Source organism: Solanum dulcamara, chromosome 12 (assembly GCF_947179165.1).
Source record: "Solanum dulcamara chromosome 12, daSolDulc1.2, whole genome shotgun sequence".
NCBI lineage: Eukaryota > Viridiplantae > Streptophyta > Magnoliopsida > Solanales > Solanaceae > Solanum > Solanum dulcamara.
In genome coordinates this window covers 66,864,239-66,891,371 of record NC_077248.1, presented here as the reverse complement: position 1 = coordinate 66,891,371, position 27,133 = coordinate 66,864,239, and the positions used below count along the sequence as shown (strand labels likewise).

Below are 27,133 nucleotides of genomic sequence, written 5' to 3'. Positions count from 1 at the left end.
ATATTTTATTGGACAACTTCGCCCAATCTTAGTTGTGGATTCCATCCCTCAACCTTGTTTTCTGATTTTCTCTCAAAAAATTACCATAAAGAAACCATTTTCCCCACCAGCCATAGCAAGAAAGTAGTGGCTGTGATAAGAAAAAAATGAAGAAGAAGAAAAATAGGAGGGCGTGAAGGAGAAGAGAAGAGGAGCATGCATGTCTTTTCCCAATCTCCTAATAATAATCTTCATAATAATTCACATAATGCACTACATAGAAGTGCGGAAATGCATTACGAAAATACTCCAACTAAAGATCCCAGGAAGTCTTAACTTAAGTTCTATTTATATGAATTCAGTTCACAGCATATGATCAAATCCTCCAGCCTGTAGAGCAACCCGATTCCCATTAACAGCAAGGAGCAATTGTTGCAGCCACCTCCTCGTCGTTGGATCCTCCTGATAACATAACGCAAAAAAAAACAGTCAGTCAGAACAAACAACAAGGGTCAAGAGCCAGAAAAGGATTACTTCATGATCGCTCATGGAAAAGCCTGGTGGGAGGGGGGAGGAAGGGGTAGGAGCTACTTATATTGCCAAGTATTACGTACACGAAGACAACTGCTGAAAGTGGTATCTCTGAGCATATCAGGAAGACAACTTCTCAGTGCATCACATGCCCTGCCATAAAAGCCATGCACATCGCCTTTAGCCACACAGAAATGAGAAAGACCAAAGAGGGCTGTGATATATCACACATAAGCAAGCTGAAAGGAAAACTGGGATGGTGTCATACAGAAAACTAACCTTGGATTATCTGACAAACGAAGATAGCACCTAATTATGTGTTTCAGCAACCTTGATGAAGGTTGTTCAGCAAGTGCACCTACCATATTCCCCAGAACTCGGGCTACTGCAAAAAACCTTTCCGCTGTGGTACAGATGTAATCCAGACCCACGTCATCCAGAAGAATTTTTTGCACAATGAAAGTTGCAACCTGTCGACATGAATAGATTAGATGCATGAAAATCTAATTAAGCCGGGGAGGATGTAATTGGAAACTGTCTTGGGGAAGCACCAACTGTTTTGGATAGTTCACTCCCCATCTCCATCGTGCGCAAGCACAGCGGAATTATTTCTGTTGAAAGTAGAAAACTGATAACTTCAGTGTCATCAACCTGCACAGAGAAAATCAAAAGAAACAAAGTACTTTTAAAGCTTTCGAATAACAATTGATTAAGGTATGTTATGAATACAATACATAGCATCTTTAGCTCCTGAAATTATAACTGGTCATGGTTTCCTTCTCATGTCATTCCCAGTAGATATGATCATCAATGAAATCTTTATACTAACAATGTAAGTAGAAGAAGAGGCACACGAAATACAGTAGACATATTACCTTCACGAGGGCACCAATAACACCTAAGCTTGTGAGCCTCAGATATTCAAAAGGTCTTGACTTGCTTGTTGTATTAAGAAAGGGGTACAGATACAAAGGAATGTGTGCTGCAAAGTAGAAAACTGTCAGAAGGATTTATTCAAGGGAAACCAAATATCACAACTATGAAGGATCACAATTAAAATTATCATCACACAAAAGTCTATCCAGATCTCGAGAACACGTCATTATTAAGTTCATTTTATTTGGTTCTTTTCTTTTTTTTGGAGATGTACTTGTAAGTTTTTGAAGATTACAAAAGCATTGTACATGAATAATATGGGGCTGCGGAAGTTATCTAAGACTACGTTCTTGTGTTGCACCGACCAGCGCTTCAATGATCCTAAGGCCACAAACATGTAATCTTCATTTCTTCCTCTTTATGGACATCAGTGACTGCCAAGGAAGGATTGTCTTCATTACTCGACAGTTGTGAATTCCAAGGAAAAGAAAACCCAAGTATAATTTTCTTTTTACTATAAATAGTAGTATAAGATAAATCCAAGTATAATGTCTTCATATGTAAATCAAATTCCAATTCTCCTCCAAAGCTTTATCAAACGAATGCAAAATAGCATTAATGTGATGCTATTTGGATCTTATTCTTTGACTATTGTCCGTGGAATGCCCTTTGACAAGTAAATAAGAGTTCTCTCTAGTTTATATTAAAAACATGAAACCTAACTTGAAAGTTCAATTCCAAAAATACCCTTATTATTATTTTTTAAAAAACCTGCATATACACACAACAGACACCTCTTTGAAGATCCCCACATTCCAACATTCCTCTTGCCACAAGAAAAATGAAACGCTACATCATATGAAGGGATGCGTTAAATACCAAACGGCTACAAACAAACCCCAAGCCAAGTACTAATCTGCTTTCTACACTTTTTCTTTCTTGAAGTGTTAAATTGTGCAACTTTATGGACTACCAATCACTAATCAATCAGCCTACTAAAGACACCGTGATAGAAACCAAAGTTTTATATTGGATAAAAGAGATATCTTGTATCTCTTAGAACAATAGAAAATACAAAGAGAGACACAAGTACCTCGTATCTCTTAGAACAATCTTTCTGCATATAAAAGACATATTACCACCTGCCTACACATTACTGGGTCTATTATTATATAAGTAGCTAACTATAATTACTTCATACCATTTCGGATAAAGACACATAACTTCTAGTAACTATAAGGAACTGTCAAATAACTCCTAATAACGGTAAGAAACTGATCAATCCTCCATACGTGAAACCTCAAAGAATTTGAGAAGATGCAAATCATTATCTTCTCCTATCTTTCTTCGCTTCTTCCTCCTTGAATAAGTATGGAAGATACGTGCCTTATCACACCGAAGCACAATATAATCGCATTATACTCCATTTTAAGGGACGAAAACTGAATCACTTGAGTTCACAATGGACCAGATCATACACACAGTTACAAATTTATAAATCATGAAGAGTGCGGTTGCCGAATGAATTCTGGTGCAAATTCTAAACACTACTTGCGTTGTATGCTTTATTGGAGAAAAGAGTTTTTATCGGAAATATTTTAAATAAGTTTCCCATAATAATTCTATTTCTGTTTATGTTCAATCTCTTTAAAACTTTAACTCTTGGAAAGTTGAAATTTTAAAGTTCGCTTTTTTGTACTTTTAACATTCTTTTTTGTTTTGTACTCAAAATAGAAAGTACTTACTATACTCATCGTAAACAAATACAATACTACATGATGAGGAAAAAAAAGTCATGAATGTGAATTAAAGATGTTGAAGCACAAGAATAACAAAGTACTGCAAGTAATTTGAGAGAGTAGAGAAAAAACACAAACATTTGTCAATGAAAGCCCTAAAGAAAGTGGACAAGGTTTACAAGGAATTGTGTAATTTGTATACACATGAATCGTTTCTTTTGGTCTTGGTCTGGATTCATATACACATGAACCATGTTATTGACAGGGATCTAAATTGCAGTAACACCTTCATTAACGAATACTAGTTATAAGATGTATTATTAATTATCACTTACTCTTTTTTTATATGCATCTGCTTGATAACAAAGTGGTGCAAAATGGTTATCGATAACGAAATTGCAGGAATTAGCAAGGATATGTTTGGCAGGGAGGAAAACATTTTCCAGAAAATGTTTTTCAATTTTGTCATGTTTGTTAGTCAATTTTTGGAAATATTTTCTCTAGGAAAACAAGATCCTTACAATTTACAAATGAGGAAAATGACTTACCTAATGGAAATAAGGAAAATAAGTTCTACAATTAGCATTCCACATTGATTATGTCCTCCCCACACCCTCCAACACACCTTATTTTCACCCACCCCTGTCGCCACCACCCCATCACCATCTCCCATATTCTTTTCCTATATTACATAAAAATACTTATAGAATAATAGATTTACTACTGAATGATGTGCCGTGAATTTACGGCACTATCGATACTCAAAACAAAGGATTATTGTGAAATCCTGAGCATGTTTATGTAGATATGATCTGTTTTTGTGTAAATGTGCAGGAAAAGTAAATCAAGGCACTTGGAGAGCAAAAGCTGAGGAAATGAAGCTGGGGGCAATCCACGAGACCATATACGGACCGTAAAAGTTTGGACGGTCCATGAACTTGCCTGTAAAAGGTGTGCTGAGAAGATTAAGAAAAGGCTAAGGCAGGTGTCACGAAACCCTATACGGACCGTGAAAGCTTATACGCTCTGTAATGTTGTCCGTGAAAGAAAAGTGAAGGAAACAAGAAGGAATCTATACGAGACCCTTCACGGGCCGTGTAAAGCTATACGACCCGTAGAGATGCCCATGGAGAGGGAAGGTCAAAGCCAGTTATGAAGCTAAGTCGAAGTTCACGAGCACCTATACGGACCGTGAACCTCTGTACGGGCCGTGAAGGTTGAGCATGAACAAGTGCCGAATTAAACTTTTCCTATTTTGTTTAGGGCTTGAGTATGTCTATAAATAGCCCATGTTAGGGTTTATTATTATTTTTTACGCATTCTGAATGCAGATTTGGAGCATTGTGAACGATATTTTCAAGAGTTTGACGAGATTAATATTATTGCTCACCTTTTGATTCATTATTCCTTTGTTACTTCGAGATTGGTTGTTTAATTATCAGAAGTATTTGTTACATGTATTCTACACAAATTCATAATTTTGTTCTCGCGAACATGAGCAACTAAACTCCACAACTAGGGTTGTGAGAACCATGACTAGGTAATAATGTGGGTCAAGTATGAGTAATTCTTGATCAATGTATTAGCATGCATTGTTGTTATCTTTGCTTTGATTGATTTTTAACGAGTGCACGCATTAAAACTCGCATATATTCAATACTTGCTTGGGAGAGGAGTAGTGATTAGGAAAAAATAACTACAACAAAGATTCGGAACTCCAAACAACCGCCTAAGGACTTGAGCCCAAGAGGGGATAGTCTTCTGAGGTCAAAAGAAAAGGTTAGTTGGTCATACACTCTGAGACTGAGAAGTGACGAGTGAAACTCATCTAATAGGGGGTCGAAAGGCATTTAGGTGTCATTAACTTGCTAGATTTTGCATGCTACGCATTGAGCAAGGATTATTGATACGATATGCCTACTGAGTTGCAATGTCATAAGGAACACAGTCCTAGCTACTTCCATATATTATTCACAACTTTAAGTCTGTTTTCCTTTGCGATTGCAAACACGGCTACTAATTACTAATTTGAACCAAGACCCTACTTTACTTAATGCATTTTTACTTTCGGGAAATATCGACTACAACTGAACATAAGTGCTAGTGTAAGTGCTAGTAGAATTATTTCCTCCGCATTCCTTGTGGGATCGACCCTAACCTAGTTGGGTTCTATATTTGACAGCGGTCGCTTTATACTTCTTAATTGAGGTGTAAGTTTGGGCATATCATCGAACACAAGAAAATAAGTAAGAAACCACTTATTTTCCTAGAAAACATTTTTCATAAAACATTGTCCTTCATACCGAACACACCTAAATGTCACTTATTTTTCCTCTTTAGGAGAAGTTGATCAAACTATCCTTCTGGTTAAGATACTCGGATACACTTCCATTAATATTTGACTAACATAATTATTTTGTTCAACCCCTATCAAAGATAATGTTAGTTACACATTTGATACAACATTTATTATATGTGCAAATTAGTTGTAGGAAAGCACACAACATTATACTATTGTTGTTCGTAGACCATTATATCACAGATTGTTATTGCTTTCTTTTAGTTTATTTTTATTATCAGGCAGAGACTTTGAATTGGAAAGGAAATACTTAATTTTCTTAGAAATGCGTGTTTTGGAAAAAGTGACTCTGGAATTACAGTACGACGAGTGTAATGTGGTTAAGATATAAAAGGAGTAATATGTCGAGTAAGGTCTAAGGACTTCATTGAAAAGAGGCCTTGCTACTACCTCTTCTCAATTTGTGGCGCTTCAGCTTTTTAAACTATGTAAATTTGATCAATATTCTAAGGTATTTTGAAGAAATGCAATTTATGGTTTACTTGAGTAGCTTTTGGATATCTAGATTTAAGGTTAAAATATTGAGTTGACCTAAGATTCAAAAATTCTTCCGACCAACTCTCACAAAGTAAAAAGTGTCGCATAAATTGTGACGGGGAAGTATGGGTTATTATCAGATTTAATTTTCTCAGGAGCTTTCCTATGCTGATTCAGTAGGTTTGAATCTATTTTGTTGATAGGAACATACACTATGAATATCAGTTATGAAAAAGTATTAGATAAGATATGCTTTATTACATTTTTGTACTCATAAAAGCAAAATAAGTAAAAAATAATATGTATATGTTAAAAGACTTATACTTCATCTTTCAAGATTCAGATGAAACAATTAATCTTGACCTTGAAAAACAAGTCATGATATGATGATCAATATTGATCCTTCACAAAAACATGTACTTTATTCTTTCATATATAAATATCTAGTCAACAAAAATACTTTAATAATGTTGAAATTATTTTACAAATGGCTAATATTTGACTGGGAATATTTACACTCGAGGAAAGTGAAAAAGCACTAAGCAAGTGCCTGAGGTATAAGAGATGTAACTATGAGGAGTGTTGAGATTTTTGTGTCCGTGTCATTGTTATGGAAAGAATTTGCATCTCAAAGCAACTGCAAATCAACATAGGAAACAATTTTCTAGCTTTCCAACGACATTCCACCTAAAAGTACAGTCAGAAAAGGCTTTTTTGTATATCAAAAAGGCCAAGCTTATTGCCATTGACAAACGGATAAGAGAACTTTTTTTAAAAAAAAAGGAGAATCTTTACCATTGAGGAACAACATTCTGGTGTCAGGATGAGAGGCCACGCACTGCAAAATAGAAAGCAACGAGAAACTATTTCAATAGGAAGGATAGAAGATTTGACCTTGACCAGCAAAAAAACTAAATATCAGAGGCATAATGGGAATACAATTACATCTTAAAGCACGTATACTATGATAACAATAGATATTTGGAGGTGATACTTCCATGCTCCAAGAAAGAAAGAAATTTAAAACTACTTCACTATGAACAGGTATTCCTTTTACAAGGGAAAAAAAATTGTACACCTTCCAGTCTATTGTGTTCACCCTCCACATCTCTTGATACATATTAACACAACCCCAAACATATCCAATTTTCTACACCTACTGCTGAACATTTAATCATTATAAGGAAATCATATAATGACAATAACTCATTATTTTAAAGATTAACAACAAGAAAAAATAATAGAAACAGTATCAAGAACCACTGAGAAAAAGCCCATAAGGAAAAGAAGTTTATATACCTGAAGAAGTGCTAGTGCATTACAAACTCTGTTGGATTGTGCAGGAGTCAGAGTTGGAGGTGACAAAACAGGGTAGATAAAAATTATCTCCTGCAAACATGCAAATTAACGTTTACAACCCTGTAGAAACAGCTAGTGACTTCCACACTATAGAAATAAGAATCAAATAGTTGGACAAGAAATGTATACAATAGACGGTCGAGAAATACGAATGAAATAGTTGAGAATAGAAGTCCAGAATCTCATCATGGTAGAAAGATTTATTTTAACAGAACCAAGAATATTGGTTCTGATAAAGCATACAACCAACTACATATAGTAGCTTCTTTTTACCATCTAAGCTGGGCCAAGGTAGAAAAGCAGTTAAATCGAGATTAGATTTATATGACAGAATAGTTTCTCCTTCTAGTGGTGATATTTTCATATTTTGGGTTAATGTTTCCTCGAAGTGGCGTTTTGGCTCCACCGGTTTCATCTACATCCAACCAATAAGGAAAAGCACATCAGGATTCTTTTTGAGACTATCCCTGTATTTTTATTTCCAATTTTTACCTCAAATCATTTTATTCCATCTTTGTTCTAGCCAGTGATAAAGCAATCCAACAACACAATGAAAGTGACATACATTGGGCAGTTTCCATTATTGGAATGAGCTAAGTACAAACTACAACAAGGGAAGCCGCCATGGGCCAATGTGGGACTAGCTCCCACTCCCTCCCCAGCCAGAAATTTCACAAACTTCTTTTATCATCCTAAGACTCTACAAGATGTTAAGGGGGAAAAACCTGGGACTCTACAAGACATTTTCAATTTTAACCATTTGAATTCCTCAGTAACCCCAATTGAAAGGTCATTCAGATGCTTCCTTTTATTCCTTGCTTTTAATGGTGCAGTGTGAAGCATAGGTAATCAGTGATTACTAAAGAAATGTGCGTGAAGAAATGCTGGAATTACAGTGGGGAGTGGTACTTTAACATTCATGTGTGTCTGAGAGATGAGATGAACTCTAGAATTATAATCGAAAACTTCTCAAAATACCTGTAGGAGTGCAGCGATAGTAGCACATGAATTCCACAACAAAGGGGCCAGATCTTGGAAAAGCTCCCTCTTCTGGAAAAGGAAAACAAAAACAATAAGTATTTTAGGTAAATCTTAATACTATTCAGCAAAACAGCAAAATGATAGCCAATCAAAATGTCAAATTATTTGTTGTTCCACATATATAATTACAATTTTCAGTGAATCGAATTACAATTCAACTCTGTGAAGTGACAAGCATCTAATAGCCATCAAAACCTCGTATCTCCATTCTTCTAATATTCTCAAACTTTAGCTCTAAACTCTTAATTAAACAGAACTTTACCATTATCCAGAATTGAATTATACTAAACCATGCCCCGAGGAGTAGATAGAAAGAATTAAACGATACGACGGCTAAATGAAACATTGAAGTAAACCTCTTAACCTCTTTTTTTCCTCCTATTCTCAACAAACATCGAACAGATACCTTCTGCAGTCAACAAAATCATTTTCCATTTCAATTTTTGGTGAATCCAATTACAATTCAACTCTCTGAAGTGACAACCGTCTATACAGTCATCAAAACTTAGCATCTCCATTCTTCTTCTATTCTCAAACTTTAGCCCTGGGTCCATAACTCTCAATTAAACACAACTTCACCGTAATTCATAATTGAATTATACAAAATCATGCTCGATGAGTCAATAGAAAGATTAAAACGATACAAAAGTAAAACAAAAACACGAAAATTAACCTCTAAAGTGATAGAATTAAACCTTAGAAAGCTCTAAAAGAGCATTTTCACGAAGCTCAGGGTTGCTGAGATCAAGCACAAGCTGTTCAGCGGATTGCATGTTGCGATCGTTGTTAGCCGGAGCTCCGGCACCGAAAGACGACGATGACGACGAAGATCCTCCTCCGAAACCTCCGAAACCTCCGCCGATGCCGACTGAGAAAGACTGAGGTAAGTTCGCCATTTCTCTTTTCTCGTTTTTCTCCTTTCGCTTTCTCTGCCTTTTTTCTCTCCTTTTTCTTCTGTTTGCGGACTAAACAAAGACAAACTCCACCGTTTCATTCAAAACCGTGGCAATATGTAGACGTGTCCACGTTTCAAAAAAACACTTAACCCACCAAATCGATTTTTAGATTACTAGTCAAGTGTACGTTATGTTTAAGATAAAAATTATCCACATGATATCACATCTACCAATTAAAAAGTAAAATCAATACAATTTACTTATTTTTATTTTGTATTATATGATCTCCACAAGTGTTAGCACCAAAATTAACAATAGAAATCATCAATATCATAAAATTAGAAAGAAGTAGAATAAAAAGTTCAAGCATTCTAACCTTAAATATTTAAGTAAATTTTTCTAGCTAAATTTGAAAGTTTTTTTGATCGACGCATTTGCAATTTCCGTGGTAGGCCTTTTGATTGTATTGTAAGTGAAGCATTATATTAAAAATATGAATATTATTGAAATCATAAGTAATAACTTAACTTTGTTTTCCTGAGTTTGATCCAACGCCAAGTGGACGTCGAGTTCACCATTTGAAAACTTCTCTTATTCATTCCAATACTCTCTTCTGGCAATTTCGTCGGCAATTCCCTTTTTTCGATTCTCTTTTTATATTCTTTCGGTTTTTTTGACCTTTTCTTTTCTTTTTGCTTAAATGTTAGTATAGTATTTTAAGCATAATTCAAAAAACAAAAAATTTTAAAAGAAAAATATTTTGTAAGTAAATATTTTTAATAATTAGAAGTTTAATTAATTTTAAATTCTTAAATATTAGGATAATAATTCTCAAAGGATTTGTTCTCTTTAAATGTTATTTGATATCAATACACCAAAATAGGTTAAATCTAATTTTCTTTTCCTTTTCTATAATTCTCAAAAAGTTTTATATATTATGTTATTGCATCACATCTGTAATAATTTTCATTATTTTCTATTTGAAAGAAGTAGATTTCACAAATGCTGATTCAAAAAAATAACATAATTTTTTTCATGGTAAAATTATTATTTCCTCCATATTGAACAATATATAATATCAAAAATGTATCAATTTTGTTTCTTTTCTCGAGAAAATAAGATCTCAAGATAAAAAGTAAATAACATGGACCTAATGAAAAGCATGTTGGATAACAATTTCAATTAAATAAACAAATAATAAAAAATAGATTAAATCGATCACAACAAGAACAAAAAATTCAAAAACTTTGATGAAAATACATGAAAGGAAATTCACAAGAGTTGACATATATAACAATAATTAGAAGTGTACATGACAATTTGTGTTTTGCAAATTAAAATTAAATAATTTAAGAAGATTCTAAATACGACAAAGTAGATTCTAACTTGGAGTCTTTAAATATTTATTCACTTTTAATTTAAAAAGAAATAAAATTGTTTAAGGTAGTATCCCCCACCCCACCCCACAACTAATGCACGTAAGATCCAAGTTTACTTGGTATCCTTATTTTAAGAAAAAATAAATTAAATTAAAACATTCACCTAAATATTAATTTTTCTTTCATATATTTTATTTTAGGATTCTTTTTCTAATTCCTGTTTTTAAATATTTTAAGAGTCTACATTAATTCTACTAATAGTTTTATCATATATTTTAATTTTACCACATATTTTAGGACTCTAAATATGGCAATGTAATTTCTAACTTGGAGTCATTAATTATTTATTCACTTTTAAAAAATAATATTAAATAAGATAGTATCCCCACCCCACCCCCACCCCACCGCCATCCCCGCAAGTAATGCACGTAAGATAAGTTTGCTTGGTGTCCTTATTTTAAGAAAAAAAATTAAATTAAAATATTCACCTAAATATTAATTTTCTGTTTCATCAGGACCGTCTCAACAAGTTCGGGGGCCTAGAGCCAAACTTCATAAAGAGGTCTTTTTCTTTTAGTTGTCATATATAAATTGAATAACTATAACATACTCAATGTAATCCTACAAGTGAAGTCTCGAAGAGGTTGGATGTACGTAGACCTTATGGAAAAAAAATGTTAACAATAAAAATATTCAATGAAGAAATATAATATAAAGTTAGAATAATAGAATCTAGCTCAAAATTTAAAAAGTTTATATAATGATACTAGCATGAATTTGTTGCAGGGCTTAAAATTTAAAGAACACATCAAAAAATAAATTTGATCTTTTTATAAATACAAAATTATAGAATCTGCATAATGCAAAAGGTTTAACCGTTTGGTAGACGGTAGAATATTCAATAATGAGATAATTAAAATTGTTTGGAGAATAAAAAAAGTATATATAGGAATTGTAATGTGGGTTCATGATAATTACCAAAATATAAATAAGTTAACAAAATAGGTTGCCATGTAAAAAAAGATGCTACAATTAATTAAATACTATTCAATTTTTCAATTATTACAGCGACCTCCACATTAAATAAAGTAAACAAATACTATATATATACTTTAGGAAAAATCTAGGGCCCCAAGCGATTGCTTTAGTGGCCTTATGGTCTAGACGGCCTTGCGTTTCATATATTTTAGTTTAGGAGTCTTTTTCTAATTATTCTTTTCATATATTTTAATAGTCTACAATAATTCTAATAAATACTTACCATGTATTTTACTCATATTATGCTTCTTCTGTCCAACAATACTTGTCCATTATTGACTTTGTACATTTCTTAAGTAGCTATAAATAAAAGAATTTTTTTACCATATCACCCCTTGAATATAATAAACACAATGTCTTGAAAATGTAATATAGAAATGAGTATAATTAATGATAAAGATAAATTAGGAACTAACTGTAAAATTATTTCTTGATTTCATAAATTGGTCAAGTATTGTTGTACATATATTTTTAGTATATTAAAGAAGTAAAGATGGATAGGGGAGTATAATTTAGGACTCTAAATATGGTAAAATACATTCTAACTTAAAATCTTTAAATATTTATTCATTTTTTATTTCAAAAAGAAATAAAATTGTTTAATCATATCCCCACCCCACCCCACCCCCACAACTAATACACGGGAGATCCAAGTTTAGTTGATATCCTTATTTTAAGGAAAAAATTAAATTAAATTAAAACATTCACCTAAATATTAATTTTCCTTCTCAAATGTTTTATTTTAAGTCTTTTTCTAATTTTTCTTTCTATATATTTTAGGAGTCTATATTAATTCTATTAATACTTTTTAGTATATATTTTACTCTCACCATATGTCTTAGGACTTTTTCATTTTTTCTTTCCATATATTTTAGGAGTCAATATTATAAAATCAACTAAATAATAATTTGAGGAAAATAATAAATGATAATTTTATCTATTGTACAGTCCTTTGATGAAGATCAAAAAGTTAAATCAACATTTCTAATAACCTTCATGCTTTTAATATAAGTGTATATGTTTTGCTCGTGTGTATAATATTACTTAATAATAAATGTTTATAAAAAGAAGAAATAATAGTGTATAGATTGTATTGCAGAAAAGCCCTTCTGAAATTATGTTTAACGTTCTTTTGTTACTTTCTAGAACGGCTATTGTATAAATAATTTTCCTTATAGAGTAAACATCGAAAATAATATACACAATAATACAACCTAAAATAATAATGTTTAATATGATCACACATTTTTTAATGACAATTATTCAAGACCTTGCGCTTAAAAACCCATTTCAACCAGACTCATTCTGACTTAATTGTTGACTAATGAGTAAAAGGAAAATACAAGAGTTGTATAAAACAAAAACTAAAGTCCTAAGTTTTAGGAAAAGAAATCCGAGTTATCGTAGAATTTCTTTTTATTCTATGAATCTTTCTTCTAGTTACTATGTAAATATTGGAATCCAAATATATAGCTAGTTTTATTTTATTAAGTGAAGAGTTGATTAAATATTAATTTTTAAAAAATAATAAATGTTAATTTTATCTATGCATAATCTTTTAATAAAGAATAAAAAGTTCAACGAACAGATTTTTAATATTACATAAATGAATCAATTTAATTTGATATTTCGATTTGTATCGATTTCTACTCTAATCGTGAACACCCTACTTAACTAACTAAAGAATATTCGTTAGTAATATTAGGTGATACAATATTTGAGTTCAACTACTTGAACATTTGGATTAATTTTACTTTTTTTTGGATGACTTTCAATTATAATAGAATTTGTATATAATTCCATTATTAAAATAGGGGGTAAATTATTAAGATATTACATTCGGACTTTCTATCAAAAAGGAAAAACTTTATATTTGCAATTTCGTAAAACCTCATATATATTTACCAACATTAATTTTCATTTCAATATGTTTGAGGAGTCTTTTCATATATTTTAATAAATAATATAATAAAGATAAATTAAATAATAATTTGAGGGAAAAGGTGAAAAGACGATTTTGTCTAAAGCGGAGTCTTTTCATGAAGGGCAAAAAGTTCAATCAACATTTTAAAAGTCTTCGTGCTTTTAATATAGTATAGATTATTTTTTAATAAAATTTATAATTTTCATATAAATTAATAATTAGATAAAAAAATTTATTTATACTAAAAATTAATTGAATAAATATCAAATTGTATTGAATAATACATGTATAAAATATTTTATATATATTAAATTTATAATTTATAATTGAAGTGTTGAAATAAACTAGGACAATATAAATACTCAAAGTTCTAATATTGAAACTTATTATATTATTTCAATAAAAATTAAATTAATTCTGACATCTCAATTATTGAGTAGAGTAATAGTTGAAACTAATTCTTTTTGAATGAATAATATTGTAGAAAAAAAGTTGAAAGATTTTTTGACGAGTTATGAGCATTTTAAAGAAAATTTGAATACTAATACAACACAAAATAATGATTATTAAGTATATTTTTAGAGAAGGAAACAAATTGACATGCCACTAACTTTGACATTGACAAAAAAAAAAGAGACTTTGTGAGAGCAATTCTCAAGAAATGAAATCCCAAGAATAAAAAGATAATCAATAGTGATAAGTTGATGATTTCCCGCCCAAAAATTCGATTATACAAAACATAAAAAAAATTAGGCTGTAGAAGAAAAAAAAAAGGAAAATTCTCAAGTTCAAATTCTATGGGAGGTACGGAGGTGTAAAAATCGATTTAATCGATAAAATTGAATAAAAAATACTATTACTTTATCGATATTGGGTTATTGAGTTCACAGTTTTTAAACAATTTTGTAAAATTCTTTATTTATTTATCGATTTTATTTCTGATTTTATGATTTTTGTTAATGATTAAACCGATAACCCAACAAGATTATATTAAAATAGGCAATACAAACTAGCATCATTCTCTATCTATTGTGGCATTCTCTCTTCTCGACATAAATCAGCATTACTTTCTCTCTTCTCAATTTTAGATTTGATTGTGACAAAGACAGACAATTAATATTGTTTCATCAATTTATTGTTGGAGTCTTTAGGGGGAATTCAAACAATTATGACTTTAACAAAAGTGATCAATGTAGAAATTTGTGTTGTAGTTCTATTCTTGCTACTATTTCTATTTTTATGAACATCATGTATATATGGTCATTTTCTTGTCGAATAAACCAAAAATCGAATCGTTAAAAACTAAAAATTGATAATAAATAATTTATTGATTTGGTTATCGGATAAGCATGTTCACATATCAAAAATTAATAAATCAAACCGTTAATATATAAAATCGAACGGAACTGGTGGATTCACATTAGTTCCTAATGAAAGGAGAACTATGAAAGAAAAATTTTACTAACTGTTTGTTCATTTTTGCAGGTAATCAGCATATAAGTAACACACACCAAAGTAAAGCAACATAGAGAAAACAAAGATACCTAAAACACAGTTAATTACACAGATAACACACATAAAGAGAGAGCAATAAAAATGCAGAAGGATCCAAAAGCACAAAAAAAATAATCACAAATCACAAAACACAAAACAAACATATTAGAGCTGATTAAATTTCATGAAAACAGTAAAGTATCAATTTAATTTGGGAACCAATTTAATTTTGTTTTAGTCTTTTACTTTATGCTTTACTTATTTTGTACAGACCCTTCTCTATTCAATAAAATAGTAAGTGAAATTCGATTCATTGACCTTAACATAAAAGATATATATAAATATCTAAAAAAATAATTTATCAAAGTCGTACGCAAATATATATATAGCGTGTACTAACTTTTATAAAATTTTAAAATAAATATAGAATCGTACCGATAATGAAAAGAAATCGAGATGATTCGAAGGTTTAAAAAAAATATATTTTTTATTATATAAAATAAAATTATTATAAATCGATGTGATATAAATTTTATAAAATAACCACACAAATTGTATAATTAAAACCCTTAGCACCATTAATGAAGAAACGTGCAATTCACATGCTTATGTCATCTATGAGCATTTCATAAAAGCAAAATGTTCTTTTTGAGATTGACTTGATTTTCAATTTGTTCGGGATAAATCTAATTAAAAATAATAATTATTTTCGTATTATTTATTATAATTTGATCAACACCTCTAGTACCATCAATGAAGAAAATATGTCATTCACGTGGATGTGTGCAAAAATTAAACTGATCAATAAATCAAAAAAAAAAATTTATTTATTTCTATTAGATTATTAATTTTTAATAGTTTTATAAAAAAAATATTGAGTTATCAGTTTGATTTTAATTTTTAATATTAGATTATTGGGTAAACTGATAATTCATTAAGACTATAGTAATTTATTACTTTACCGCTACATAAATATTAAATATTAATATTATTAGTACTTTACTAATTACTGATTTTTTTCTTTAGCCTTTAATTCACACCTTACCGTTATTTTGAGTTCACAACTTCACATTATCCAAAAATCCAAACCTAAAGTAAGTTTCTTTCTTTACTAGTGGCTCTTTATTTTTGATTTCTTTATTTTAAAAAATGACTGATTGGCCATATGGTTGACAAAGAGATCTTTTCTTCTTGTAAGGAAAATAAATGGTAGAAACTTTAGAAATCTACTCATTGTTAACATAGGCTATCCCCCTTAATTTCTCTTTGGTAAATTAGTAAACCAATTTAAATGAATATTTTTTTTATTAATTAAATCAAAAATTGAACTGTGAAAAATCAAAAATTGATAAATTAAATTGATAATACATAAAATCAAATTGAACGTATACGCACCCCTACATTCACGTGCTTATGCCACTTATTAGCAGGTCATTTGTTCTAGCCCTACTAGCTCCATAATTATATATTTTGACTGCAACCATTGACACCCTTACTGAAAATCCTACCTCTACCACTACTTATGTCACATATGAGCACTTCATAGTAGCAATATATATTTTTCGAGATTGACTTGATTTTCAGTTTGTTTAGAATAAAATCTAATTAAATAATAATAATTATTAATATTTTTTACTAATCCTGATTATATTTGATCAACACCACCAGCATCATCAATAAAGAAAATGTGTCATTCATATGCCATTTATTATCATTTCATAGTAACAATATGTTATTTTTTAGATTGACTTGATTTTCAGCTTGTTCGAGATAAAATCTAATTAAACATAATAATTAATTTCATACTATTTTCACCAATCGTGATTAAAATTTATCAACACCCATAAAACCACCAATGCAGAAAACATGCTATTCACGTGCTTATGTCACCTATGAGCATTTCATAGTAACAATATATTTTTTTGAGATTGACTTGATTTTTATTTTTATTTTTGTGATAAAATTTAATTAAAATCTTTCTTTTTACTAATTATGATTAAATTTGATCAACACCCTTAGCACCATCAATAAAGAAAACGTATTATTCATGTGATCATGTCATTTATGAGCATTTCATAGTAACATCATGCTCTTTTTTAAATTGACCCGTTTTTCAGTTTGTTACGAATAAAATCTAATTAAAACATAATAATTATTATTACTTTCTTATTATTTTTTACTAATAGTAATTAGATTTGATCAACACCCTCTAACATCAAATAAAGAACACGTGCCATTCACGTGCTTAGATCAACTATGAGCATTTCATAGTAGCAAAATATTCTTTTCGAGATTGACTTGATTTTTAATTTATTTGGGATAAAATCTAATTAAAAATAATAGTTACTTTCATATGTTTTTTACTAATCTTGATAAAATTTGATCAACACCCATGATGAGTCAAAAATTTAGACTCATTTATAGCTCAAAATGCAAGAAATTAGTGTCTTTTTTGTCTTTGTTGTGTCCAAAACTGACTTCAAAGTGATCATTTGTAGGTGAAAGGTGTTGAAGACCAATCATAAGTTAAACATCGAAGAAAAAAAATAAAAAAAGGACAAAATTGGGTGAAATAAAAGCTGAAGCCCGAAAAAAGCCCTTTATGTGTCGCCAAATGCCTCACTAGCTCGCTCATCTCATCAGACATCAAAGCCAAAAAGTTGAACACTTTGGCGAGAAACACGAACATTCGGCGATCCGCCGAATCAATTTGGGCGAGTTGCATCGCGATCGCCTAATGTCAGTGGAAGAAAAAGGTTTCAAGAGAATCATAGAAGGGCGAGAGGCGAATAATTTCGGCGATTCGTGGATGGTGAAGGCGAGCAAGTATAAGCTCGTCAAAAATAACAAAGCCTTAGGGAAAGAAAGTGACTGAAGACCCATGTGAGAGGCGAAAAAACGGCGACTCGCCGAACCTGTCGGCGAGAGAGATCGAGCTCGCCTATCTAGAGATCGTGGACTGAAGGAGAAAAGCTCCAATAGGTGAGGTGACGATCAAGTTGGCGATACACCGACCACTTAGGCGAGTTCGACTAACATCGTCGAAGTGGTTCTAAGTGACAATTTTGCCTAACGTTTTGCACTTGTATAAATAGAATTTTCAAAGGCGAATGAAGGACATTTTTTGACCACTAAGACTGAGAGACAAGAACCCGAAAGCTATCTTGGGGTTTTGAGTTTCTTTTTTAGAGATCTTCGCTTTGGGCTTTGAATTTTGGATTTCGATCTTTGCTGAATCAAATGGATGATAATTATTTGGGTATAATTTCTTTAATTTCTGTAATGTGTGGCTAAATTCCTTGCTTCTAGGGGGGTGCTAATGAGTTAGATTGTTGTTCAACATTTGGATTTTTGTTACAGCTTATCAATTGTTAATTTGAAATGGGTTTTGTTAATTTAGTATGGAATCAATTATGAAATATGATTGCAAACATATTTTTATGTTAGATCTTCTTTGTTAGCTAGAAATAGTAATGTGAAGTGATCAAATCATCAAATAGCCGCTGATTTATGTTATCAATTGTAATCTCTCTCGAGAGAGAAGGTTTTGCTAAGGATCGGGTTAGTTTTGCTAGATTGCATGTTTAGGCTCGAAAGTGCTGGCATGTAGAAATAAATAGTGATTGCTAGATGCTCGTGCGATTGATTAATCTTTCCCTATTCATTAAGAATTAATGATGTTGAGTTGTACATTTGCCTTTACTAGAACCTCAAATTTACTTTGCACCTCCCCTAAAAGCCTTTGTTAACTTGTTATAAATCAAATTATTGAAATCATTCTAATATCGACTTTTGATATCTCTCACAACTTTGCTAATGAAATCTACAGATTTAAATTATGTTATAATTTACTTATTTTTATGCTACAAAAGTCTAGAGCACGTTCTTACTTCGTAATTGTTCGGAATAAAATTTGATTAAAAATAATAATTTACATCATATTATATTTTGTTAATCGTAATTAGATTTGATCAACTCTCCTAGAATCATCAATGAATAAACTGTGTCATTCACATGCTTATGTCAATTATGATCATTTCATAGTAGCAATATATTTTATCGTGATTGACTTGATTTTCAGTTTGTTTGTGATAAATTTAATTAAAAATAGTATTTATTTTCATATTATTTATTTACTAATCTTGACTTGATTTGATCAACACCCCAGCACCATTTTTATTTTTTTTTCTTGCAGCCCGGTGCACTAAGGCTTCCGCTATGCGCAGGGTCCGGGGAAGGGCCTGACCACAAGGGTCTATTGTACGCAACCTTACCTTGCATTTCTGCCAGAGGCTGTTTCCAAGGCTTGAACCATCAATGAAGAAAATGTGTCATTCACGTGTTCATGCCACTTATGAACATTTCATAACAACGATATGTTCTTTTTGAGATTGGCTAATTTGTTCAGAATATAATTGAATTAAAAATAATAATTACTTTCATGTTGTTTATTATTAATCGTGATTAGATTTGAGCAACAACCCTACTGCAATTAATCAAGAAAATGTCTCATTCACATGTTTATGTCATTTATGAATATTTCATAATAGCAATAGGTCCTTTTCAAGATAAACTTGATTCTCAATTTGTTCTGAATAAAATCTAATTAAAAATAATAATTACTTGCATTATTTTTTATTAATCGTGATTAGATTTGATCAACACCCCTAGCAACATCAATGAAGAAAATGTGTTATTCACATGCTTATATCACTTATGAATATTTAATAGCAGCAAAATATTTTTTTCGAGATTAACTTGATTTTTAGTTAATTTAGGATAAAATCTAATTTTAAATAATAATTATTTTCATATTATTTTTAATAATCGTGTTTAGATTTCATCAACACCCCTTGCACCACCAATAAAAAAAATGTGGCATTCACGTGCTTATGCCATTTATGATCGTTTCATAGTAACAATTAATTATTTTTGAGATTGACTTGATTTTCAGTTTGTTCTGGATTAAATCTAATTAAAAAATAATATTACTTTCATATTATTTAAACTTATCATAATCAGATTTGATCAACACCCCTAGAACAATCAATAGAAAAAATGTGTTATTCACCTATGAGCATTTCATAGTAGTAATATATCTTTACGAGATTGACCTGATTTTTAATTTGCTTGTGATAAAATCTAATTAAAAATAATAATTATTTTCATAATATTTTTTACTGATCGTGCTTAGATTTTTATCAACGCCCCTAGCATCATCAATAATCACGATAAAATCTAATTAAATATAATAATTATTTTTATATTATTTTTTCTTGTCATGATTCCATTTGATCAACACCCTAGCACCATCAATGAAGAAAATGTGTCATTCACGTGCTTATGTCACCTATGAACATTTCATAGTAGCAATATACATTTTGAAATTGACTTGATTTCAATTTATTTGGGATAAAATCTAATTAAAAAAATAATTACTTTCATATTATTTTTTACTACCCATGATTAGATTTGATCAACACTTTTAGGACCATCAATGGAGAAAACATGTTATTCACGTGCTTATGTCACCTATCAGCATTTCATAGTGGCAATATTTTTTTTGAGATTGACTTAATTTTCAATTTGTTCAGGATAAAATCTAATTAAAAATAATAATGACTTTCTTATTGTTTTTATCAATCGTGATTAGATTTGATCAACACATATAGCACCATCAATGAAAAAAATGTGTCATTCACGTGCTTATGTCACTTGTGGGCTATCATAATAGTAATATATTTTTTCGAGTTAGACTTGATTTTCAGTTTGTTTAGAATAAAATCTAATTAAAAATAGGAAAAATTACCCATTTACACATGTTATATTACCATATTTACTACTACTCCCAACTAGTTGGAAAAATATCAAAAATCCCTATTTTTTTAATTCTCTCACTCTTTCACTGATACATCACTTTTACCTTATATCAGTTACCTAAATTCACGCCTATTCTTTAGCCTCCTTGATGGCAGTTTCTTGTTTTCAATTTCAGTCCATCTATTACTCAATTTCAAGAATCTAAGTAAGGTATATTTAAGTTTTTCCTTTAATGGTATCTCACTTCATTCTCACCTTCTTCAATTTCCTTTGTTTTCTTCTGTAATTTTTTTTCCTCACATTATTCACTAGTACACATGGAATCATCTCCATCTTTTAGTATTGGTCTCACTTAGTTGAATAAAAATCAAGAAAATCTTGATTCACCGGACGAGGTTAGATCCAAACATCGTAACGATCCATCATTGATGGATAAGTTTCGTGAGAAATTGAAGTCGAAATCTCAAGTTCAACATTCATCCAAAGAAGCCGACAAGAAGATTGAAGGGGTTTCAACACGCCCTAATCTCCCAAAAGTATGAGTTTCTATAAGTTTTTTTTAATGTGTTTTTTTATGAAGATTTACTGCTCCTGATACATATAATTTTATGTATCAGATTCGTATGTATCAAGCTTACATGAGAATCTGATACATCCTGTTATATTTTTTTAAAATATCATTTTTATAAAATTTTACTGATTCCTGATACATATACTTTATGTATCAGATTCTTATCTATTTTCTTATACATCATCTTTTTGTATCAAATGCTCATATATCATGATTTACTACTTCTGATACATATTATTTATATATCAGATTCTCAGGTATCAAATTTACATGAGAATCTGATACATCCTATTTATATAATTTTTTAAATATCATTTTTCTAAAGTTTTACTGATTCCTGATACATCTACTCTATGTATCAAATTCTTATTTTTTTTTGATGCATCATTTTTTATCGGATTTTTATGTATCAAACGTTAATGCTCCTGATGCATCTTGTTTATGTATCAGAATCTCATGTATCAAGATATAATGCTTCTGATACATCATGTTTAAATACAAAAATTAAATTATATTTAATCAGTTTTCATGTCAATGCAGGGAATGAAGTACGTCATCAAGAAGATCCTCTCACACTCCCTAAGATTCGGCACTGCATAAACGACTAATTTTATTGATGATTTCAAATCATCAATATGTGATGAAGCTATACAATTATTTCGACAAACCATATTTGGTCACTATCTAGATATGCCCCAGTGTAATTTTCAAGGGCAAATCATCAAATGCCTCTTACTTCTTGAGGTCGAGCAAAAAAACAGAGAGGAATTGCATAGTATGGGTGCATGTCTGTAATGTCTGGAGGCCAAGGATGGTTATGTTAGCTACATCGATGATCCAAAAAAAACTAAGAGAGGTTTCATAACATTCCGTATTTTTGCATTTTGGATTATTCGTAAGCTAACGATTATAAATTCAAGGGCTTTTAATTTTGAATTTTTAAAAGGACATGATTTGTTGTAGATGCCAAGTTATATGAATAAATTATGTGTAGTAAAATACATCTCAAGAAGGACCCTTAAGCCGAATCAAAATAGAAGCCATCAAATATGTTTTTCTTAAAGTTACGTTTCGGGTAAGCTGACTTCGGGAGGCCATAACCTCTTTATAATTTGAGAATTTGGGAAAACTCTCAACATGAAAGTTGTAGATAATTGAAATATCTTTCCAACCATAGGTCGTGGGACGAAATGTGATATCGGAGTAATAAGATATAGACGTTTTAAATCTGACAGGCCAAACTAAATAGTGAATTCGGCCCAACCCAATTCTAATTCGGGTCAGGCCCAATACCCACAAAATTAAATCTGATTTTTTGTAACTATTCCTTCATACAAAGATCAACATAATTCTGGAAATTTCCAAAGAGAGAGAGAAAGGGAGTTCTTGAGAAAAATCCCAAATCCGACCAAAATTAAGTCCCGAAATCCGAAGCTCATGAAGAGAAAATTGTTGTACGTCGTGTTGGCTTCAATTTGAGCTAGAAATCAACCAATAAGGAGAAGATTTTATGTGGTGCTGCAAATTCAAGGTAATATTAAAGTCTCCTTTTCATTGTTAACAAGTTTAGTTAGAGTTTTAACGGATTAGAACGGAGAAAATAGTGTTATAAACTAGTTTGGTGATTTGTTGAGATTTATGGGTTAAAGGGTTGTTTTAGGTAGATTAAATGGATGAAATTAGGTTAGTGATGATGTATAATAATGGTTGATATTGTTTTGATGTTGTTGATGAGTTGTTGTTCTTGAATTTGGAGGAAAAAGGTGTATGAAGATTTTGAATGTTCAAACCCGTTTTTGGAATTGAGTAGCTGGTAGTAATTCTGGAATATCTCATTGTGTAGACCTTCGAATTTAGATATTAAACATGTTTTGGAAAGCTAATACACGTACCTACAACTCTTATGTTTATGTCTTAGTCTATATCTGCTGTTATGATGTCGAAAACTGAGCATGAATCTTAAGACAAATTCTGTCCAGATTCTGGATTGAAAATTCCTTCATGTATAGCTGTTCGTATTTTGATGATATCTCTTTGTAGAAAATGAATTTTGAGTTGATTTCTTTTGCATTGGAAACTTAAGACATAGATCTAAATGTTTCATGAAGGTTATAAAGTCCAGTTTTGCCGTTTTCATTTTCAAATTTTAGATACAACGTGAGGTACTTGACTTTCCGAATTTACTGCTTTGGTAACATGAATAATAAATCTTATTTTGTGTCAATATTTTGGATTGTTGATGTTGGTTGATGATTATATGGCTGGTTTAAAAGTGGGAAAAGTGAGTGGTATAGGGGAGGTGCTGTCCAATTTTTTTTAGAAATAACCTACTAACGATAGACTACGTTTTATTCTTGTCCATAGCTTAATCATAGTGCTTAACGTTTTAATATAGGTTGAGACAATATTGGACAACGTATACGTATAAACGCTAAAGGTATGTAAAGTTAACATCTTCTTCTTTTGGCATGATCCATATGAAACGAACGAATGACGTATGCTTAAATTCCAAAGAAACTCGTATTCGTAGATATACTCGGATGGCTACCGTTCTTGATTTTCAAAATTTATATTGTTATGTCTTGACTCATGTGTATGATTCCAGCCATCCTAGTTGGTATAACTCATGTTGTGGTATAATTCATATTTTAGTATAATCCATAATTGATTTGATTCATAATGACTATTGTCTTGGTTTTCAAATGATGGACTATTTTGCTTATTCTATTAAGTCTCCGATAATGATCAAATTTCGCAAGGTTGCTAATGATACCTTATTCGTGCATATTGTTATGGTATTATTCACCGAGTCCTACGATAGGCCGGGTATGTTATCATGTATGGATTCCACTACATTATTCACCGAGTCCCTTACTAGAGGGCCGGGTACGTGATATGATAATATGATATTATGATGATATGACGATATGATTATGGCACCGAGTCCCATAATGGGCCGGGTACGGTATCAGTGTACACTACTCTATTCACCGAGTTCCTTGCTAGAGGGCCGGGTATGGTATATATATACATATGACGATATATTGATATAATTGTGATACCGAGTCCCATAACGGGCCAGGTACGATATATGATGATGATATGCATGTCTTTATTTTATAACACAGGTACAGTGATTTATTGATTATGACACTTGACTCCTGAATCTTTATTTCAGATGTGATCTCCTTTACGATATTTTATGCTTTATATACTCGGTACATATTTCGTACTGACCCCCTTCTTCGGGGGGCTGCGTTTCGTGCCCGCAGGTACAGATACTTATTTTGGAGAGCCGCCACCTTAGGATTCTACTCAACGGGTTGAAGTGCTCCATTGTCTCGGAGCCTAAACTTTTGGTACTAATCCTTATAATGTATATATTTGTGTATTTTGGGGGTACGGCGGGGCCCTGTCTCGTCATATGCTATTGTTAATCCTCTTAGAGGTTTGTAGACACATGAGTGGGTTGTATGTAGATATTGTCTGATGTACTAGTATGGCATATGTTTTTGGACATTTACATTCGGAGTGAAAGCCTTGTCGGCTTACGTATTATGTTATCTTATTTTTGACAATTAAGACTCCCCAAGAAATAGCTAATTTTGGTATATATATAAGTGACAGTTTGAGATAACGTGCTACCCATATAAATTCTATATCGTGTTTAATTGTCGATTGATAAAAGATAATATGTGTGTATACGAGTGTCCAATTCGGACACTAGTCACGGCCTACGGGGCTAGGTCGTGACAAAAGTGGTATCAGAGCAGTTCATCCTCGGAATGTCTACAGACCGTGTCTAGTAGAGTCTTGTTTATCGGTGTGTTGTGCACCACATCTATAAACAGGAGGCTACAGGATATTTAGGATGTTATCATTTCTTTTACTTTAAATCGTGCGATAGAGCTATATTATCAGGATAATTTCTCCCTAACATACTATTATATTTACAGCGATGCCTCCAAGAAAAGCGACAGCTGCCCAAAAGGGAAAGTCAGTAGTAGGAGAGACTAGTCGGACCCCGAGGATTACTAGGGCCCGTGCCCAGTCTATGCCTGAGGTTGTGCTCCAGTCGGCGAGCTCTACTACACCGCCATATGAGGAGAGAGAAGCAGCAACTGACACTATGGATCGGGGGGTTGCTTCACCGCCAGCTCCAGAGGCTCCAGTACCTGAGCCTCCAGCTCTTCAGCCAGGGGCAGAGGACAGGGCTATGAGAGATGCAGTTCAGTTGCTGACCAGAATAGCGACAGGGCAGGCTCGCAGGCATGGGTTAGGGGTTGACTATGCTGATAGACATGATAGTTTAAGGGCTCGTGATTTCTTGACTTGTAATCCTCCAGAGTTCTATGGGTCAAGGCCCGGGGATGACCCGCAGGAGTTTATCCGACAGGTGCAGCGTACGTTGAGAATAATTAAGGCTTCTGAGACAGAGTCTGTTGAGTTAGCTTCCTATCGGCTGCGTGATGTAGCTGTTAATTGGTATGAGTCATGGGAGTTATCTAGGGGCGAGGGTGCTCCTCCAGCGGTGTGGGGTGAATTTGTGGAGGCCTTCCTTGGCCACTTTCTACCTCCAGAGATGAGATGAGCCAGAGTAGACAGGTTTTTACAATTGAGGCAGAATGGCAGGAGCATCAGAGATTATAGCCTTGAGTTTGACTCGTTGGCGAGACATGCACCAGCTATTGTAGCTGACATGGCTGATAGAGTGCATCGGTATGTGATGGGGCTGGATCGTTATTTGATTGATAGCTGTATGGCAATGGCTTCTCAGCCAGGTATGGACATTGCTCGGGTACAGGCATATGCACAAGGGGTAGAAGATCGGCACAGAGGGCGTCAGCCCGATAGAGATCATGATAGAGGCCAGCGTAAAAGAGCTAGATCGGCTAGTTATTCTGGGGAATTTCAAGGCGGGCAGCCTCAGCAGTACAGTAGATATCCTTCTCAGCCAGCCCGGAGTGCACCCCCACAATTCAAAGGTAGTAGATTCAATAGCACAGGGTATTCAGGATCCGGTCAAAGCTCCAGGGTTTCAAGTTCACAGATAAACAGGGGTTCGCGTCAATCGAGACCACCTTTGCCTCGGTGTCCTCGTTGTGGTAGGTCACATTTTGGAGAATGTCGTTTTTCTACAGGTGCATGCTTTACTTGCGGCCGTCAAGGCCATATTATGAGGGAGTGTCCATTTAGGGGTAATTTAAGTGGTGCAGCTCAGCCTACTGGGTCAGTTGTTGGCTCATCTTCTTCTGTAGCTATGCGCCCTGTGGGGCAGGGTATTCAGATAACAGCAGGCCGTGGTAGAGGCCATGGTGGATCTTTCAGTTCTAGCGGTCCTTCGAACCGCATATATGCCTTGGCTAGTAGACAGGACTAGGAGGCGTCGCCAAATGTAGTTACAGGTATATTATCGATTTTCTCGCAGAATGTATATGCATTGATAGATCCAGGTTCCACCTTATCATATATATCTCCCTTTGTTGCTAGTAGAATCGGAATAAAATCTGAATCAATAGAACCATTTGAGGTAGCTACACCGGTAGGAGATTCTGTTATAGCCAACAAAGTATATAGAGATTGTTCGGTGATTATATATAGTCGACACACCAAGGCAGATTTGGTAGAGTTAGCTATGACAGAATTTGAT

General features: G+C 32.3%; 2 protein-coding genes across 2 annotated transcripts; one reads left to right on the top strand and one right to left on the bottom strand.

The window, feature by feature from the left end:
- Positions 1-178: 178 nt before the first annotated feature.
- LOC129877421 (uncharacterized) lies at positions 179-9,354 on the bottom strand. The gene is made up of 9 exons (XM_055952919.1): positions 9,057-9,354; positions 8,299-8,370; positions 7,261-7,350; positions 6,757-6,799; positions 1,386-1,492; positions 1,066-1,161; positions 790-980; positions 594-663; positions 179-441 (listed from the first exon to the last, which is right to left on the bottom strand). The coding sequence occupies exons 1-9, from the start codon at positions 9,255-9,257 to the stop codon at positions 343-345; spliced, it is 969 nt and encodes a 322-aa protein (XP_055808894.1). The 5' UTR covers positions 9,258-9,354; the 3' UTR covers positions 179-342.
- Positions 9,355-22,391: 13,037 nt separating this feature from the next.
- On the top strand, positions 22,392-26,074 carry LOC129877847 (uncharacterized). The gene is made up of 3 exons (XM_055953382.1): positions 22,392-23,014; positions 24,756-24,842; positions 25,440-26,074. Exon 3 carries the CDS (start codon positions 25,442-25,444, stop codon positions 26,072-26,074), a length of 633 nt encoding a protein of 210 aa, XP_055809357.1. The 5' UTR covers positions 22,392-23,014; positions 24,756-24,842; positions 25,440-25,441.
- The last annotated feature ends 1,059 nt before the right edge of the window (positions 26,075-27,133 follow it).

Coding starts and splice junctions, on each gene's coding strand:
- LOC129877847 (XM_055953382.1), top strand. CDS start 25,442: ATGCCTCCAAGAAAAGCGACAGCTGCCCAAAAGGGAAAGTCAGTAGTA.
- LOC129877421 (XM_055952919.1), bottom strand. CDS start 9,257: ATGGCGAACTTACCTCAGTCTTTCTCAGTCGGCATCGGCGGAGGTTTC. Junction 7,351..8,298: donor CTATCGCTGCACTCCTACAG/GTATTTTGAGAA, acceptor GCATGTTTGCAG/GAGATAATTTTTATCTACCC. Junction 442..593: donor CTTTCAGCAGTTGTCTTCGT/GTACGTAATACT, acceptor TTATGTTATCAG/GAGGATCCAACGACGAGGAG.